The sequence below is a fragment of the Hyperoodon ampullatus genome (assembly GCF_949752795.1).
Source record: "Hyperoodon ampullatus genome assembly, chromosome: 17".
Lineage (NCBI taxonomy): Eukaryota > Metazoa > Chordata > Mammalia > Artiodactyla > Ziphiidae > Hyperoodon > Hyperoodon ampullatus.
The window spans coordinates 69469574-69489252 of NC_136930.1; the positions used below are offsets into that span (position 1 = coordinate 69469574).

Sequence of the window (19679 nt, forward strand, 5' to 3'; positions counted from 1 at the left end):
AAATACACATTTCCACACCACCTAATTAGACTATGCAGATAGTGGCCTGGGAATCTAGTGTTTTGAACAAACTCTCTCCAGGTGATTCTTAGGATCAGGCAAGTTTTGAAAACAATTTTAGCTGATCCCACGGCTTCTAGCCTTTCTGGATGCAATTCATGTATACAAGCCACATTTATGGGATGCCTATAACATCCCAGGAACTGGACCAGGAGCTATGATGCTATGGTGAACCAGAAAAGCATGGTCCCTGCACTGATGAAACATCCTCCATCATCACTAAAATGATATACTTTGATCTATAGATGAGAGATAATAATTGTCTAATGTACACACAGTCATTTAATGGACTGATTTTAGATATTTCGATGGTTTACAATGTCTCATAATTATACTATGGTGTCTACCTGTATACATAAATTGGTATCATATATCCATTTTATTAGGAGAGAGTAAAAAATTAGAATTATTAAGTCATAAAGTACTTTTTAAGCTTGATATATGTTGACAATTTATTTTCGAAAAGACTAAATCATCTTCTATTTCCTCTAGCACTTTATGTGAGTACTGTTGAACCTTCACAGGTATGGAATTTTATTGATTGTTTTGCTAGAAAACTGGTAGCGGTTCTGGAAAGGGGAACCAAATAGTTGGGGAAGAGGGATGGAAAGGATGTTTGCTTTACTTGTAAACTTAATACTTTGGAATTTTGTCCTGTAAACACATTATCTATGTATTGTTAAATTATTTAAACAAGGAGGCCATGAGACTGAGGGAACTCTAATACCATAGACTTTTTTGTGCTTCTTTTGTAACCATGATTTACCTCTTTTCTATTGGGCTTTGGTATTTTTCTGAAACACTTTCATGAATTTATATGTGATATTGATATTATATCTTCTTTGGTCTTTTGTGGTATTTTTCCTCAGCAATGGGACATGTCAGCATTTGAAAAACTGTATATTGTCTTGATTATTAGTTTATTGTCTGTTTTCCTGCCACTAAAATGTAAACCCCAGGAGGAATTTCTGTGCTGGGTACATGACAGGCCCTCAACAATTATTTGTTCAATAAATGAATAAATGGATGAAATATAAATGAACAATAAATATTTATGAATGGTGGTTTTTGACATACAGCTTTGGTTAAAGTAACCAAAACTATTGCTTTTCCTTGGTGATTTCTGCCATTGTTAGCCAATCTCTGCAGAGAATAAAAGTAAATATTTACCTTTATCTCCACTTATATATTTATTTTTACTGAAGTATAGTTGATTTATAATATCATATTAGTTTCAGGTATACAGCATACTTTTATTTCTTTTTTAAAATATTTAAAAATAATATTTAATTCTCTAATCCATATGAAATTTATTTTGGTATAAGGTGTGAAATAAGATGACAACCTGATATTTTCCTAATTAACCAATATCCCCCAATCTTATATAAAAATTAATTTGAAATGGATCATAGACCTAAAGGTAAAAAAGCTAAAATGATAAAGCCCCTAGAATAAAACAAAAGAGAATATCTATGAAGCTAAAGATTTCATGGACATGAAATAGGAAGCAACAATCCAAATGGAAATAAAATAATTCATATTAGCATTAAATCTAAAAACTTCATTTTCTTACTGAATTAAAAATAATAAGCACGTGATTGGCTGGGAAAAATATCCAAAAAACTCAAGCCATGATAAGTAGTTTTGGGGTTTCATTCTTCAACTAATATTTATTTGGTACCTAGAAGACAGGTACTATTCCAGACACTGGATGAATCAAGGTCTCTACGATCATGAACCTTACACTTAGATGGGGAAGACAAACCATACAATACTGAACAAATCAGATCGTTTCTTACAGTGATAAATACTGTAATAACAATAAGCCAGGTAATATAACTGAGAAAGATGACTGATGGAATGTAGCTGGCCACGTTAGCACTGATCATCAGGAAAAGTGCCTGTTTAAAGGAGGCTCTTTGTATCACCTGTGTGATACAAAGGAGACAGGTGTGAAAAGAAAAAGGGGGCAGAGTGCACTTAGCAAGAAAAAAAACAGCAAGTACAAAAGTCCTGTGGTGGGAAGTAAGGCTATTGTGCTCCAGGAAAGAAAAAAAAGCCAAGTCTGGGCCATAATGAGAAGAGGAAAGTGGAAGAAGAAGATGCTAGAAATGCAGGCAGACGCTAGCTCGTACGGAGCCTTCAGGGCCATAACAAGGAAATGTGAATATCACTCCAAGTGCAATGGGAAGCCATTGGTGGGCTTTAAGAAGAATAAAATGAACTGATTTATGTTTTGTTTTTTTTTTTTTATTTTGCGGTACGTGGGCCTCTCACTGTTGTGGCCTCTCCCGTTGCGGAGCACAGGCTCCGGACGCGCAGGCTCCGTGGCCATCGCTCACGGGCCCAGCCACTCCGCGGCATGTGGGACCTTCCCGGACTGGGGCACGAACCCGCGTCCCCTGTATCGGCAGGCGGACTCTCAACCACTGCGCCACTAGGGAAGCCCTGATTTATGTTTTTAAAATGTCACTTTGGCTTCTGCATGGAGAAAGTATCAAAGGGTGGAAAAAACAGAATCAGGGAAAACAGGGAGAGGGCATCAGAGGTGGTCTGGTTGGGAGATGACACTGGCTTGGACAGGAGTGAAGAGGGAGATGGTGACAAGTGACTGGATTCAGGGTACATTTGGGCAGTAGTGCCAACAAGATGTAGGTTGAGAGGGTCAGAGATATGTCAGGGATGCCTCCTAGTCTTTGACTTGGCCAGCTGGGGAGATGATGGTGCTATTTTCTGAGACAGGAAAGACTGTGAGGCAAAAAGATCTGCAGAAGGAAATCATGGTTTCACTTAACCACTTTAAATTAGTCATGCAGATTACAAATTGGTTTGTCAGTTGGCAGCTGCATGTAAAGGGTCTTTGATTCTAAAGTCTGTATAGTTTGCTAATGTTTACATTTTTAACTTTCCAAGTAATATATATTTTTTATTCCTTTTGTGGTTTAATTGCATTTTAGGACAGTATTTTGAATTTTCCAATTTTATTTGTTGGTTTACCCTATTTCATACACAATTTTTTTTCTATTGACTTGTAATTAAATGTAATTTCTATAATTTTTTCATTTGGAAATTAAAGTGAACTTTTCATAGGGTTTTGTCAATTATGAACTTTTTAAATGATCTTAATTATATTATTCAAATAATAAATGGTCCTACTTTTTGTTGATGATATCAAAGACAGAAATTGGTCATAAATCTTCCAGTAGAGCTGATTCTGTTGATTTTCCCTATGTTTACAAGAACTTATATTTTATACACTTAAATAATGTACTTATAATAAATATAAGGCCGTGGATCTTTATTTTATATTATTTTTGTTACTATAGAATAATCCTGTTCCATTAAATGCTTTTGTGCTTTAAATTTTGTCATCTCTGATATTAATCTTGTCATAACTACTTTAATTTTGCTTGCATTCAGCTAATAGAGCTTTATTCATTCTCTTATTTATACATTTCCTGTGTCTTTTAGATTCTTGTAAACTGTATAGCGTAACTGATTTTACATCAATTACTTTCCTACAGATTTTCTTTTTATGTTTCCTTCCTCATGCTTTTCAATTCCATGTAACTGTACTGACTTTGGTTTGCATTTATTTTCTGTAATACTTTGTAATTTACTTATTTTTATTTAATTCTACTTAATTTCCCTAAAAACATTTATATTAAATGTTAACATGAATAAAGCATAATATATATATTTGGGAGTTGTGAAATAGAAAATATTTATAAGTTTGTTCTCCCCACTCACACTTTTCCAATTTTCACGTTTTAATCTAAGTTGTATAAATCACATTGTTTTCTTTTTGTACCACCTTCATTACTACTTCCAAGGAAAATAATAACTTTTGGAATCTTTTCAAAATCTTATTCAAAATGAAGCTATTTCTATAAGATTATAGACTTTTAGACTAATACTTTAGGAAGATGACAGTGTCTCAGTAGCCGAGGACTCATGGGTGAGGGATGTAACAGGGACTGGGGAATGAGAAGCCCTCATTAGGTCTTCAGTTCAAGGTGACATAGCAGGAAGAAATCACAGCCTCAGTCCTAACCTGCAAAAGGATATCCTTAGGGTGTCTAATTCAGTACACATCTTCCTTTTTTTTTTTTGCATTTCCAAGACCCTACCATAGGTGCCTAGCACACAGTAGGTACTCATTAAAATACATGGAATATTTGAATGAGCGAATGAAGGAATGAATGGCAACAGATTAGAACTAAGAGCAAAGACCCCTGGAGATGCTTATTCCTGCCTATTCTGTCTACAAATGGGGAAGAGGCAGGAGTTCCGTGGGCTGCAGCTTCATGCATGCTGGGCCCTGTCGGTGCTGGGTCCAACTAGTAGAGGAGAGATTCAGGGAACCATAGAAAATCCTAGCAGCTATGACTGTGACAGTAGTCTCTGAGTTAGTAACATAATTTCAAGTTTAAGCGGAAGAATGAGAAACTACTTAACAAGTATCTGAGTCTGTTTGAAACTGGGACTTAGAAACTGGGGCAAGGGCAGGTCTGGGTTTGCAGCGGTGACAGTGGCTTCAACAAGGAGACAGGACCTATCATTTATTTTTCGCTTCCACAGTAATTTGCACAGTGCTTTATTCATACTAGGTACTTAATAAATCTTTCATAAATTGAATAAATATTTTAATTGATTAATTAATAATGCATTAATTGTCTAAAGTTTTTCAGAATTTTGCAGAAAGTTTTCCATTTCTGAGTTCTACCACCTTATTTCCATGGTGTGGCAAGCCAAACATGCTAAATCATTCCCCCATCTGATTAATAACTTCCATATAGTTTATTTATGGATGCGGCATGTTTTTCCTCCACCATCATTTTGCTTAAGTATACATATTTAATGTCTTCACCCATGCCTCATCAGTAATTTCTAAAAACGTCTCCACTTTTTTTTCTTCATAAAACTTCCAAACTGTCTAAGCCCATTAGATAGCAACCTGTCTTGACATAAGCCTGTTGTTTGATCTGGAGGGGAGGGGAGGTGTGTCAGTTACTGGCTGAACAGTGCCCTTCAGTGAGGCCCTGCCCCACAAATGACATAGACAACTGCCTAGCAATACTTAAGTCACCTTTAGAAGAACTGGGGCACTTGTAAATTATCCACCTTCTTATGTATTTCTGGTGTTCATAGTTATTAGTTAATTATCCATAATACTGGTGTTGAACAGTTAAATATGCAAAGCACAGATTCCTGCAAAGGAATACTATTAATATAAAACTTTGGAATCAATAAGCCTTTTTTATTTTCCTTTGGCATTAGAGGAAGTTGGTATTTATACCTAAATTTACTGTTGACATTTGAACAACTTCATGATTTGTTAACTGTTCTGATTGACTTCACTCAGAAAGGCACATAATTCACTGAACCTGTTAAACAAAAATATTCCTTTAAAGAAAAGCTCTTTTTTTTTCTCTTTAAAAAAGGTCATTAATCCACAATTAGAAAATATATAAATTACTTAAAAACCTTTGAACAGATAAAAATACCTGGATAAGTCAAACATTTTTGAAGTATATTCTATTTCAAATAAAGACATAATTGGTAGCAAAGAAAATTTAAATTTTTGAAAAATTGATCAGAAAAATAAGAAGGATAAGAATATGGGCTTTGGGGGCTTCCCTGGTGGCGCAGTGGTTGAGAGTCCACCTGCTGATGCAGGGGACACGGGTTCGTGCCCCTGTCCAGGAGGATCCCACATGCCGTGGAGCGGCTGGGCCCGTGAGCCATGGCTGCTGAGCCTGTGCGTCCAGAGCCTGTGCTCCGCAACGGGAGAGGCCACAACAGTGAGAGGCCCACATACCGCAAAAAAAAAAAAAAAAAAAAAAAAAAAGAATATGGGCTTTGATTCCAAAGATACCCAAGCTGTCTGAGGAAAAATTTTAAAGGTGCAATTACTGACATTTATATGTAAAATCAATATTGACAGTTGCACAAGACAGCCTCATGGCTTTGAAATAAAAGGAGAAAATATCTAACTATCAAACGGTTCCTTCAAAATTCTTTTGTACTTGTAAAGTGCAATCTTATTTGACAGCTCACATTGGAGGATCATACACACACACAGCCTAAGATTGCAAATGATATTTTATTAGGTTAGGACAAACATCAAGAATGATAATGATGTTTTAAAAGAAAAGAAAATATCCTTTTAGAATCTTACTAGAGATAGTCTCAGTGGGAAATATCCTCCATGTACATGAAAAAGTTCACGATTATTCTTGTTTTTTCTAGGCCAGCGATAGTTCAGAAGTGCTGGCGAGTTCACAGCACCCCATTCCCCACACCCTGCAGCAGGGAACAGCCATTGACCAAATATCCTCAGCGGTTGGTTACTACTATCCCAGTTCCATCACCGCTGAGGTAGAGTTATTCTGAAGCACGTGTTTTGCACTGTCTCCTAGAGCTTTCCCACTGGGGGTGCTGACACTTTGTCTTGACTGCCTTTCCTTCCCTACTCCATGACCAGCATCCCCATACTTCCCAAATAAACCACTGTACTCATTTCCCTATGGAGGCTTCTGCTTCTGGGAGGCTGCAAATTTAGGATGTGTTTTACAGTTCAAATGTGAGTCTGCATCTCACAATTTAGTCTCTGCGACAACCGTGGGACTCTCAAGTTTCCCTCGAGGAGGAAGAGTAGGAACGTGGTATAACCAAATTCCAAAATACCGACTAGGTTTCTACTGGAATCCCGCTCAAGTCTCTCTGAGCACCTCGTTTAATTTTCACGGTGCGCTGGGTACTTATTTGAAAAAAGATTCTCTATCTCCCTCTCTCTCTCTCTCTCTACCTACCTACCTATCTACCTACAATTTGAGTCCATGGATGGACTTCTAGATGCCTGGGTTTTGCCAGGCATGTGTAGATGGAACGCATTACCTTCACTCAAGTTCAAGGCCCAGTATCAGGGCCATTTCGATAGCCATTTAGACAAGCTGTGAGACTTTCTGAGCCTGGCTGGCTTCTAATTCACCTTCCTCCTGGGTTACAGTCCTTCAGAGTCACATCCCAAAGTGTGGGTGGCTTACCATCCATGCTAGCCTCTGGACTTTGACTTTTTTCTTCTCACCCCTGTGTGGTCACTGAAAGCATGGTTTATCCTCTCAGCCATTCCTTCGGGATCAGTGGACAGGAATTGCTCACTATCTCATCACTATCAAGATGTCTTTAAAATATGTAGTCTATCTTCCTAAATTTTCTTTAGTGAGGTTGTTGTTCCCAATTACCTATTTGGCAACTCACAGCTGATGGAGGTCTAGAGATGTTATTTAAAGTCATGAGATTATGTAGGGAATGAGTATAAATAGAGAAGACAAGGGGGTCCTAGAAATGAATGACTGGACATGCCAACTTTCAGAGGCCTGGGTAGGAGAAGGAACCAGCAAAGAAGCATCCAGTGGCAGAGGGCATCCAGTGAGAAGGAGCATCTGACATAAGAAGAGAATCAAATGAAACCGGGGTATCTAATGCCAAGTGAACACGTGTTTAAAAATGGAGGGACTGATTAATGGTGTAAAAAGCCGCTGAAAGGTCAGATAAGAAGAGGATGGGGGCTGACTGATGGATTTGGTAATGTAGAGAGAACCGGAGACCTCAAAAAGAGATGTTTCCATGATGGGGAGCCTGGAGAAGAGGTAAACACCTAATTGGAGTTGCTTTTAGAGATTATGAGAAAAGAATTGGAACAGAAAATATAGATATCTGCTTTAAGAGTTTTGCTGTGGGGCTTCCCTGGTGGCGCAGTGGTTGAGAGTCCGCCTGCTGATGCAGGGGACACGGGTTTGGGCCCCAGTCTGGGAAGATCCCACATGCCCGTGAGCCATGGCCGCTGAGCCTGCACGTCCGGAGCCTGTGCTCCGCAACGGGAGAAGCCACAACAGTAAGAGGCGCCCCCCTCCCAAAAAAAAGAGTTTTGCTGTGAAGCAGTAAGTAGAGGGGAATGTTTTTATTTTGAAGAAGGGAGATGTTACAGCATGTTTTCTAATGTAAGATGTACAGCAGAAAATTCAGTGAAGAAGTAGAGAGAAGAGAGAATTGTCAGAGGGGGAAAAATGGTCCTTCAAATGCAAGGGGAAATAGGAGGCAAAACATATGGAGAGTTTGGTTAGATCACAGACAGTTCATTCATAGAACCAGGATGGCCACAGAGGCTGAGCAAGGAAAGATGTGATGGTGACAGTATGTGGAGATGATCTTTTCATGCTTCTATTTTTTTTTCTATTTTCTTTTGACATTTTTTATTGGAGAGAATTTTGAGGCCAGGAGGATGTTTTATGTTGCTGGTGGTGATTTTTAATTTTTAATTTAAAATATTTCCTTTGTGGGTAACACCTCTTTGCATCTTCTGAAAAGTTATAGGATATTTATCCTTGTAATGGGGGAATTTTGACATTGGTCTGTTTTCGGTAATTTTACTTAGAACTCGTTAATTGCTTTTGATCTGAATATTCTAATTCTTATGTTTTTAAGCTCAAAAAAGTTATGACTTCTAAAATTGTTCTGATTTTGTTGGTGTGACCATAACTAATTCTTTGATTAGATTTTCACCTAAGTGCTCTCTATATAAAATATCTTGCATAGTTTTTAGCTCCTGTCCTTTAGCTACATTTTAGGAAGGCTCTTCAAGCTATTTTCCACATTTGCTTTATTTTCCATGTCATTCCTTCTATTTAATATCGCCATTGCAGACATTAATTCTGCTATTTCAGTGCTAGTTTCCATTTTGTTCTTATCTCATTCAGCACCTGTTTATCTCTAACTATTGCCTTTGCCCTCATCTTGTTGCATCCTTGCTTGTCTCCATTCTCTATCTTTTACACTTGCTATGTCCTCTTGGACCCTATTTAGAATTGCCAGGTTTTCTAAAATTTCCCTTTGATTCCTGCCAAATATCATTTTCTTTTTCCTTTTTCTTTATTTTTTTATATTTTATTTTTTTCTTAACATCTTTATTGGAGTATTATTGCTTTACAATGTTGTGTTAGTTTCTGCTGTATCACAAAGTGAAACAGCTCTACATATACATACATCCCCATATCTCCTCCCTCTTGCGTCTCCCTCCCACTCTCCCTATACCATCCCTCTAGGTGGTCACAAAACACCGAGCTGATCTCCCTGTGTTATGTGGCTGCTTCCCACTAGCTATCTATTTTACATTTGGTAGTGTATATATGTCCATGCCACTCTCTCACTTCATCCCAGCTTACCGTTCCCCCTCCCCATGTCCTCAAGTCCATTCCCTACATCTGCATCTTTATTCCTGTCCTGCCCCTAGGTTCTTCAGAACCTTTTTTTTTTTTTTTAGATTCCATATATATATATTAGCATACGGTATTTGTTTTTCTCGTTCTGACTTACTTCACTCTGTGTGACAGACTCTAGGTCCATCCACCTTACTACAAATAACTCAGTTTCGTTTCTTTTTATGGCTGAGTAAGATTCCATTGTATATATGTGCCACATCTTCTTTATCCATTCATATGTCAGTGGACACTTAGGTTGCTTCCATGTCCTGGCTATCGTAAACAGTGCTGCAATGAACATTGTGGTACATGACTCTTTTTGAGTTATGATTTTCTCAGGGTATATGCCCAGTAGTGGGATTGTTGGGTCACATGGTAGTTCTACTTTTAGTTTTTTAAGGAACCTCCATACTGTTCTCCATAGTGGCTGTATCAACTTACATTCCCACCAACAGTGTCAGAGGGTTCCCTTTTCTCCACACCCTCTCCAGCATTTATTTGTAGATTTTTTGCTGATGGCCATTCTGACTGGTGTGAGGTGATACCTCACTGTAGTTTTGATTTGCATTTCTCTAATGATTAGTGATGTTGAGCATCCTTTCATGTGTTTGTTGGCAATCTGTATATCTTCATTGGAGAAATGTCTATTTAGGTCTTCTGCCCATTTTTGGATTGGGTTGTTTGTTTTTTTGGTATTGAGCTGCATGAGCTGCTTGTATATTTTGGAGATTAATCCTTTGTCAGTTCTTTCGTTTGCAAATACTTTCTTCCATTCTAAGAGTTGTCTTTTCCTCTTGTTTATGGTTTCCTTCGCTGTGCAAAAGCTTTTAAGTTTCATTAGGTCCCATTTGGTTATTTTTTGTTTTATTTCCCTTTCTCTAGGAGATGGGTCAAAGGGATCTTGCTGTGATTTATGTCATAGAGTGTTCTGCCTATGTTTTCCTCTAAGAGTTTGATAGTGTTTGGCCTTACCTTTAGGTTTTTAATCCATTTTCAGTTTATTTTTGTGTATGGTGTTAGGGAGTGTTCTAATTTCATTCTTTCACATGTAGCTGTCCAGTTTTCCCAGCACCACTTATTGAAGAGGCTGTCTTTTTTCCATTGTATATTCTTGCCTCCTTTATCAAAGATAAGGTGACCATCTGTGCGTGGGTTTATCTCTGGGCTTTTTAGCTTGTTCCATTGATCTATATTTCTATTTTTGTGCCAGTACCATACTGTCTTGATTACTGCATCTTTGTAGTATAGTCTGAAGTCCAGGAGTCTGATTCCTCCAGCTCCATTTTTCTTTCTCAAGACTGCTTTAGATATTCAGGGTCTTTTGTGTTTCCATACAAATTGTGAAATTTTTTGTTCTAGTTCTCTGAAAAATGCCATTGGTAGTTTGGTAGGGATTGCATTGAATCTGTAGATTGCTTTGGGTAGTATAGTCATTTTCACAATGTTGATTCTTCCAATCCAAGAACATGGTATATCTCTTCATCTGTTTGTATTATCTTTAATTTCTTTCACCAGTGTCTTATAGTTTTCTGCATACAGGTCTTTTGTCTCCTTAGGTAGGTTTATTCCTAGGTATTTTATTCTTTTTGTTGCAATGGTAAATGGGAGTGTTTCCTTAATTTCTCTTTCAGATTCTTCACCATTAGTGTATAGGAATGCAAGAGATTTCTGTGCATTAATTTTGTATCCTGCTACTTTACCAAATTCATTGATTAGCTCTAGTAGTTTTCTGGTAGCATCTTTAGGATTCTCTATGTATAGCACCACATCATCTGCAAACAGTGACAGTTTTACTTCTTCTTTTCTGATTTGGATTCCTTTTATTTCTTTTTCTTCTCTGTTTGCTGTGGCTAAAACTTCCAAAACTATGTTGAATAATAGTGGTGAGAGTGGGCAACGTTGTCTTGTTCCTGATCTTAGAGGAAATTGTTTCAGTTTTTCACTATTGAGAATGATGTTGGCTGTGGGTTTGTCATATATAGCCTTTATTATGTTGAGGTAAGTTCCCTCTATGCCTACTTTCTGGAGGGTTTTTATCATAAATGGGTGTTGAATTTTGTCAAAAGCTTTTTCTGCATGTATTGAGGTGGTCATAAGGTTTTTATCCTTCAATTTGTTAATATGGTGTATCACACTGATTGATTTGCATATATTGAAGAATCCTTGCATTCCTGGGATAAACCCCACTTGATCATGATGTATGATCCTTTTAATGTGCTGTTGGATTCTGTTTGCTAGTATTTTCTTGAGGATTTTTGCATCTATGTTCATCAGTCATATGGGCCTGTAGTTTTCTTTCTTTGTGGCATCTTTGTCTGGTTTTGGTATCAGGGGGATGGTGGCCTCGTAGAATGAGTTTGGGAGTGTTTCTCCCTCTGTTATATTTTGGAAGAGTTTGAGAAGGATAGGTGTTAGCTCTTCTCTAAATGTTTGATAGAATTCTCCTGTGAAGCCATCTGGTCCTGGGCTTTTGTTTGTTGGAAGATTTTTAATCACAGTTTCAATTTCAGTGCTTGTGATTGGTCTGTTTATATTTTCTATTGCTTCCTGGTTCAGTCTCGGAAGGTTGTGCTTTTCTAAGAATTTGTCCCTTTCTTCCAGGTTGTCCACTTTATTGGCATATAATTGCTTGTAGTAATCTCTCATGATCCTTTGCATTTCTGCAGTGTCAGTTGTTACTTCTCCGTTTTCATTTCAAATTCTATTGATTTGAGTCTTTTCCCTTTTTTTCTTGATGAGTCTGTCTAATGGTTTATCAATTTTGCTTATCTTCTCAAAGAACAACCTTTTAGTTTTAGTTATCTTTGCTATCGTTTCCTTCATTTGTTTTTCATTTATTTCTGATCTGATCTTTATGATATCTTTCCTTCTGCTAACTTTGGGGTTGTTTTGTTCTTCTTTCTCTAATTGCTTTAGGTGCAAGGTTACGTTGTTTATTTGAGATGTTTCTTGTTTCTTGAGGTAGGATTGTATTGCTATAAACTTCCATCTTAGAACTGCTTTTGCTGCATCCCATAGGTTTTGGGTTGTCGTGTTTTCCTTGTCATTTGTTTCTAGGTATTTTTTGATTTCCTTTTTGATTTCTTCAGCGATCTCTTGGTTATTTAGTAGTGTAATGTTTAGCTTCCCTGTGTTTGTATTTTTTACAGTTTTTTCCTGTAATTGATATCTAGTCTTATAGTGTTGTGGTCGGAAAAGCCACTTGATATGATTTCAATTTTCTTAACTTTACCAAGGCTTGATTTGTGACCAAAGATATGATCTAGCCTGGAGAATTTTCCATGAGCACTTGAGAAGAGAGGGTATTCTGTTGTTTGTGGATGGAATGTCCTATAAATATCAATTAAGTCCATCGTTTTTAATGTGTCATTTAAAGCTTGTGTTTCTTTATTTATTTTCATTTTGGATGATCTGTCCATTGGTGAAAGTGGGATGCTAAAGTCCCCTATTATTATTGTGTTACTGTCGATTTCCCCTTTTATGGCTCTGTGCTGTATACAGATTCACTTTCATTATTTTTTAGATTCTACCTATAAGTGATACCTTATAGCATTGTCTTTCTCTGTCTGACTTACTAAGCGTAAGAGGGAGGGGGAGGGACAAATTAGGACGATGTGATTAACAGATAAAAATTACTATCCATAAAATGGATAAGCAGCAGGGATTTACTACAAAACACAGAGAATTATATTCGTTATCTTATAATAACCTCCACTGGAATGTAATCTGCAAAAAAACCCCAAAAACAAAAAAACAGATCACTTTGCTGTATACCTGAAACTAGCGCAATATTGTAAATCAACTATACTTCAATTAAAAAAAACTGAAAAAAATACATATACAACACTTCTCCTCCCAAATAAAAGACAAAAAAGAGTTTTAGTTTAAAATACTATCTTGGGCTTCCCTGGTGGCACGGTGGTTGAGAATCTGCCTGCTAATGCAGGGGACACGGGTTCGAGCCCTGGTCTGGGAGGATCCCACATGCTGCGGAGCAACTAGGCCCATGAGCCACAACTACTGAGCCTGCACGTCTGTAGCCTGTGATCCGCAACAAGAGAGGCCGTGATAGTGAGAGGCCCGCGCACTGCGATGAAGAGTGGCCCCCACTTGCTACAAGTAGAGAAAGCCCTCGCACAGAAATGAAGACCCAACATAGCAAAAATAAATTAATTAATTAATAAACTCCTACCCCCAACATCTTCTTTAAAAAGAATAAAAACTATCTAGTCCATATCATAAAAATAATACAAAGAGCGACAATGATGGCATCAATATTCATTGAGTGCTCACTATGCTATGAATTTTATGTGTATTATCTTTCTTAAAAGTGATAATAGGAAAAAGAGGCCCAGAATCAGGTTAATAACTTGCCCAAAGTCACGAATCTAGTAAGCTCAATATTTGGAATTCAATCACACTTTTTTTAAGAGACCCAAGGCCTACTACATCTCCTTTCAAAGTTATTGGTAAGGAAAGTACTGATTACCATGTGCCAGGTATGCTCATGGCGCCTGCGATCTATGCACCCCTCCTCCACACTCTGGTCTGCCAGGTAGGAAGGCTGAGAGGCGAGAACTGCAGGTACGAGGAGTTACAACAGTCACAGCGCCCTTGTCCCAGCTCTCCCTTCTCACAGGCCTTTTTTCTCCTACCTGAGCTGGTACAAGTACATTTTCTGGCTCTCTCAGCCAAAAAGAACTTGATCACAAGTCATCAGGAGCCCTGGTAGGCCATGTTCCTCTAGGAACTTGAGACTTGAGCTTGATCCAAATGAGGCTACCTACCTTGGGCATGTAGACCACCAGATGCCCTGTTGTCTGAGCTCTTTTAGCAGAGCTGCTATCAGGTTTGACTTCTGCAGGAAGGGCAAGCTGAAATGGCTGAAAGCAAACAGGAAGTGTGGAGAGTGAGTGCATATTACACGAGGGGGTTACTTTAAGAGGTGTTTTCATTACAAATTTAAGATTCACCATTTATTTTAAAAATCTGCTTAGGCTTATTAGGAAAAAAGTAAAATATGGGCAATGCTTGATATGCATGAACTATTTTATGAATTTTAATTAATTGTCTGAGGAACAGTTAGTCACAAATCGTGACTGGTCCATTTATGAGAACATGGCTGATAAAGGATTTATAGATAAAACTTCTTGTCTTAAAACATCAACATATTTCCATTTTAATGTCTTCAAGCTAACTGATATGAATGCTCAGAATCAGCAAAAAATATTATTTCAAAAGTGATAAAGTTACAGTTGCTGTGAGTGAAATCATTGACAATTTTAAATGGGTATATTATTTAAATGGGTATATTATTTTAAATGGGTACATTATTTAAATATAATTTCAAGCATAGGCTACCCATACATGACCATCTTATCGGCTCTGAAAAAAGTACTAACAAAACAGACACAGGTTAAAAATACAAATTTTATCAAGGTACATAATGGTCAGCAACCATTCCCGCTGCATACCACTCCCATCGTTTAAAACCGTGTGTCTAAAAAAACAGCACTCTGACTGGGTTTCTCTTTTTCTATTTTAAAATTACTTGAATCTGTTTTGAGGCAAGCTAGTTTGATTCAAGGTTGAGCTTCTGAAACGGGAACAGCCTATAGGGTTACACTTACCTTTCCTTTGACCATCACTCGCACATAAGTTGGCTGTACATCAACATCGATTAAAGAGGTGTCCATATACCTTCAAAATTCAACAACCGAGTCTTATAATTCTCAAAACCATTTAAAGAAGTGTAAATACAAAGTCCCACTTAAGGGACCATTTTAAGTGAAGAAAGTTTACAATTTCCATGCTAAACAGGTCTTAGAATATTCATCTTAAATTAATGCCCAGACCGCCGGAAATTCAATATATCAGCAATTTCATTTTTAGACCCACAAGTACACTTGGCATTGATTGCCCCTTACCCCAAAATATCTGCGGCCTGAAACACCAGAGGTTTGCAGAAAATGGCTTGCCATGCTCCTTCATGAATATTTTATTTTAAGCCCCTAAGGCTGACTTGAATAGCCAGGAATGCTGAATCCACTAAGCTCCTGTGTCCTTAGGGCTCTCGATTCCCTGCAGCTGTTATGCAGCTGCCCCATCCTACCTCTCCTGGAAGACTGTCCCCGCATGCACATCCTGCCCAGCAAGCCCAGCACTCTCCCTCTATGGCAGTGACCTCAGGATTGGGGGCAATTGTTCTCCTATACTTCACGAGCACAGGAAATGTTTAGATTCCACATCACTCGTTAAAATAAGAAGTTTGGCCAAATGATTTTTGTACATGTTAAAATATTTGAAAATGCAGTGATGATCCAAAAATCACAAACATTATGGCAGGTAGGACGATACAGGGGTGACAGGTTTTGGCCACACAGGCTTGTGAGGACTGACTTCCCCTTCCCCTTCCTGCTTTATTACCCTGGACCACCTTCCTTAACCTTTCTAAGCCTCTGTCTCCTCACCTGTAAAATGAGGATACAAATAGTGCCTATCCCATAAGATTGCTAAGAAGACACGTGCACCATGCCTAGTACATAGTGGTAATAAAGCATTGTTACAATTAATGAAAAATTAAAATAATAAAAAGTAGAGTCAAGTTTTCCTACAACTTCATGTTTATTATCTACCACTTTAACTATGGATTACAGATTCTTTTTTTTTTTTTTTTTTTTTTGCGTTACACGGGCCTCTCACTGTTGTGGCCTCTCCCCATTGCGGAGCACAGGCTCCGGACGTGCAGGCTCAGCGGCCATGGCTCACGGGCCCAGCTGCTCCGCGGCATGTGGGATCTTCCCGGACCGGGGCACGAACCCGTGTCCCCTGCATCGGCAGGCGGACTCTCAACCACTGTGCCACCAGGGAAGCCCCAGATTCTTTTTTGTGCTTAGGGCCGCCTATAGTTCCTCTGCCCCAACCTACAAGGGTTTTGCATGTGCTGTTCTCCTCTGCCTAAAATAATCTTCTACCAGTCCTTTGCAGAGCTCGCTACATCTTATCCTTCAATTTTCAGTGCTCACGTCCCTGGCTTTCCCTTTTTCTCCAGCCACCCCCTACACCGCCAACCACCAGACTACACACACCATTGTTCTCCATCCCTGAACTCTGTCCTTTTCCTGTACGGCACTCTTCTCCCTTTGTAATGACCTATTAGATGTCTGCCTATGTATTGTCTGCCATCCCCACTGGGCCGTAAACCCAGGAGAGCAGGGACTGTATTCAGAACAGGCTGGTTACAGTCTCCCAGTACATGGCATGTAGTAGGCATTCTACAGCTATTGGAGGAATAGAAGCAGGAAGCATACATGAATGAATGAACTTTCATGCATACATCCATGTGCCAATGAAGATAACAAGGAATTTTAGTGTAATAGTTTGGACAGAATCATGCGAATGGAAGGATTTTTCTACTTAGACAGGAGAAATATCACCAGTCCTTGAAGAGGTACATGCACGGGGAAATGAGGAAAGTTTTCATCTGAGGATTAATGTTGAGTAGTTAATCTAGCTAAAAGGAGAAAGAGGTACACATTCACTGAACTCCAGGAATAAGGTCTAAAAATGGAAAGGACTTAAAATGATGAAAAAGGGAATGTTTAACTGAAAAACAGCAGAAAGGGAAGCTCGGGAGTTGGAGGAACAGAGAACATGCAGTCAGCTGGAGGAGGGCTGGAATGGAAGGCAGCCCTTCTTAAAGGTGGGTGACCTGGCAGCAAGTGGGCAGAAGGACTGTTGGAGGCGTGGGAGATGCAGCTGAGTGTGATAAGGAAGGGCTGCACCGAGAGCCGGCCCCCATTCACACCGGCCAAAGATGGACACACCCCAAGTGCCCGTTAATGGGTGAATGGATAAACAAAGAGGTGGTCTCTCCATTCAATGGAATATTATTCAGCCACGAATATGCTACAACATGGATGAACCCTGAAGACATTATACTGAGTGAAAGAAGCCAGACACAAAGGCCAGATATGATTCCATTTATATGAAATATCCAGAATGGGCAAACCTATGGAGACAGAAAGCAGATGAGTGATTGCCAGGGGAAGGGGGGGAATGAAGAGTGACTGCTTAAGGGGTATGGGGTTTCCCTATGTGTGAGAAAATTTCCTGGAAGCAGATAGTGGTAATGGTGTCACAACATTGTGAATTTACTGAATGCCACTGAGTTGTACAATGGAAAGGGTTGAAATGGTGAATTTTAAGTTATGTGTATTCTATCACAATTAAAGAAACCAAAGTTGGACCTAAGACTGAGGGTTCACATTCTGGCTTCTCCAATTACCATGTTTACTTTCACAAGACTCACCCCCCTTGGGTAATTCCAGGATAACAATCTCTCCCATGCCACTGGGTTACTGAGAAATTAAATGAGATAGAGCATGTAATAAAATCCCTCAAAAATAGAAATGCCTTTACTACAACTCATGACTGTAAATGTTCATTGATTCCATCATCAGTAATCATTCATTCATTCATTCATCCATTTACTCCTGTACTTACTGAGCTCCTAATGGGTGTCAGGCACTGTTTTAGGTGTTAGAGACATAAAGAGGTAGGAACAAACAAAACAAAGTTTCTGTCTCAACTACACATTTTTCAAAATACAGGTAAATTGAGAGTTTGTCAGGTAGAAATAAAAAAGCAGGGAGAGGTGGAAGGATGTGCTGAGGCAGGGGTGGTACTGGTCTATACTGGATGGTGAGGCAGAGAGGCCTCTATAATAAAGTGACATCTGAACAGAGGCCTGAAGGGCACGAGGACACCTAGGGTGAGAGCGATACAGGCAGAGGTAGGCACAAGGACAAAAGTACTGGGGCGTCAGTGGGTCTGAAAGGGCTGGAGAAGCAGAAAGGTCCTGAACATGGATCCTGAAGTCATCAGAAGGATAGAGGAAGTGAGCCAGGACCTGGAATCTTCAAGGAGGGAGGCAGATGGCCCGGGTGTCTTTAAATGGCTTCAACAAGGAACCGTGGAAGGTGACACAGGCTGATGGTGTGAATGTCACAGCTGTGGACAGTTGTGGGTTGGGGGAGAGAAGCTGCCAGGATGTGGGGATGAGGGGTAAGCAAGCAGGGAGTGCGGGGGTGAAACCAGTCAGGATGTAGGACGTGGCCTGGGAAGAGGTGGCAGCCGGTGATAAAGAGGCCGCTGTTCATGTTTAAGAACTCAAGGGGCTGTGACTGAGAATGAAAATAGCAAGAAATGCCATGAAATACATGCATAATAAAATGTCTTTACCTATATACAGCCAGGTCCAGGACGATCTGGTTACGCTTTTCATCATCTCTCAAACAGAAGTCAAGTCTAAGGAATAATCCATTTGGGGGGAAAAAGAGAGGATGTCTTTAGTGATATTTTATAGATAACCCCATCCCAGTATCAAAAGAAAATTTGATAAAAACTATGTCATAATCTTCAACGACAAACTTATTTTGGTAGCTGGTCAATAAAATCTGTTAGTTTAAAAATTTCAACAGAAACCTACAACATATTCATAAATTATTCCTGTTTACATTGTTTCAATATGAGAATCCTGAACTACATAAAAAAAAAAAAAAATTAGCATCGGTGCAGAGACAGAGACACCTGGTGGTTAAAGTTTTCTTTTCCATTTCATTTGGGTTTGCTAGAAGCAAACTAAAACACGGAATTATTGATGGGGAATTACATGTTGCATTTGCTTGCCCTTATCCAGCATTCCATTCCTTAAGTTTTAAGCAGTCTTGTCTTTTTTCTTCTCCTTTCATTGGTGACCTTTCCCTAGTCCCCGGAAATGCTGAGATGCTGCCCATGATCTATCACTTCCATTTTATAGAAGAAGAAACAGGCTCAGAGAGGCTGACGTAGCTGGGAAAGAGGTCATGTGAGCCTTGGAGGCAGGATTTCAAATCTCTAAGTCTTTCAACTGTACCCTGAGATTGAGTCCTAGGTATAACTTCCATACTGTCGATGTACTGTTCAGAATTACTTGGTCAATTTTATTTTGAATATTTCACTTATCATATTATTCTGCAAAGTACAATACCCCAACAATATTAAAGAATGTAAGCTAAATTGTTTGAAGAAGTGTAACATTAGCCCTAGGTTTGGCTGCCAGCAGGATGTCTGCTTGTGGCGGTCACTCTCACTTGCTTTCAGCACTCCTGCCAGGTGGGACCTCTTCAGGTGCTCAAATGACCCATGCATTCTTGAGCTCATCTCTGGGGCTTTTCTATATGCTTTCCCCTCTGCCTTGATTGTTTATTCCCCCATTTTCCAGCCACCAACTTAAACTCTCTCTTCATATATCTCTTGAAAGGTAATTTCAGGGAGGTTTTCTATGGCAGAGACTGATATTCCCCACTGTCTGCT

At 39.0% G+C, this 19679-nt stretch overlaps 1 protein-coding gene across 2 annotated transcripts in view; it reads right to left on the reverse strand.

Annotated features, from left to right (window-relative positions):
* The window catches only part of DNAAF11 (dynein axonemal assembly factor 11), a gene marked incomplete at both ends in the record, with an annotated part of 47128 nt that overhangs the window by 13010 nt on the left and 14439 nt on the right, over positions 1-19679 (reverse strand). Inside the window, 3 exons of one of the 2 annotated variants that reach the window (XM_079722215.1) lie at positions 14111-14206; positions 14954-15023; positions 18567-18632. In XM_079722215.1, the coding sequence (XP_079578341.1) occupies positions 14111-14206; positions 14954-15023; positions 18567-18632 (232 nt within the window). The remainder of the gene's footprint in view (positions 1-14110; positions 14207-14953; positions 15024-18566; positions 18633-19679) is intronic. The other variant, XM_079722216.1, reaches the window with a different exon arrangement.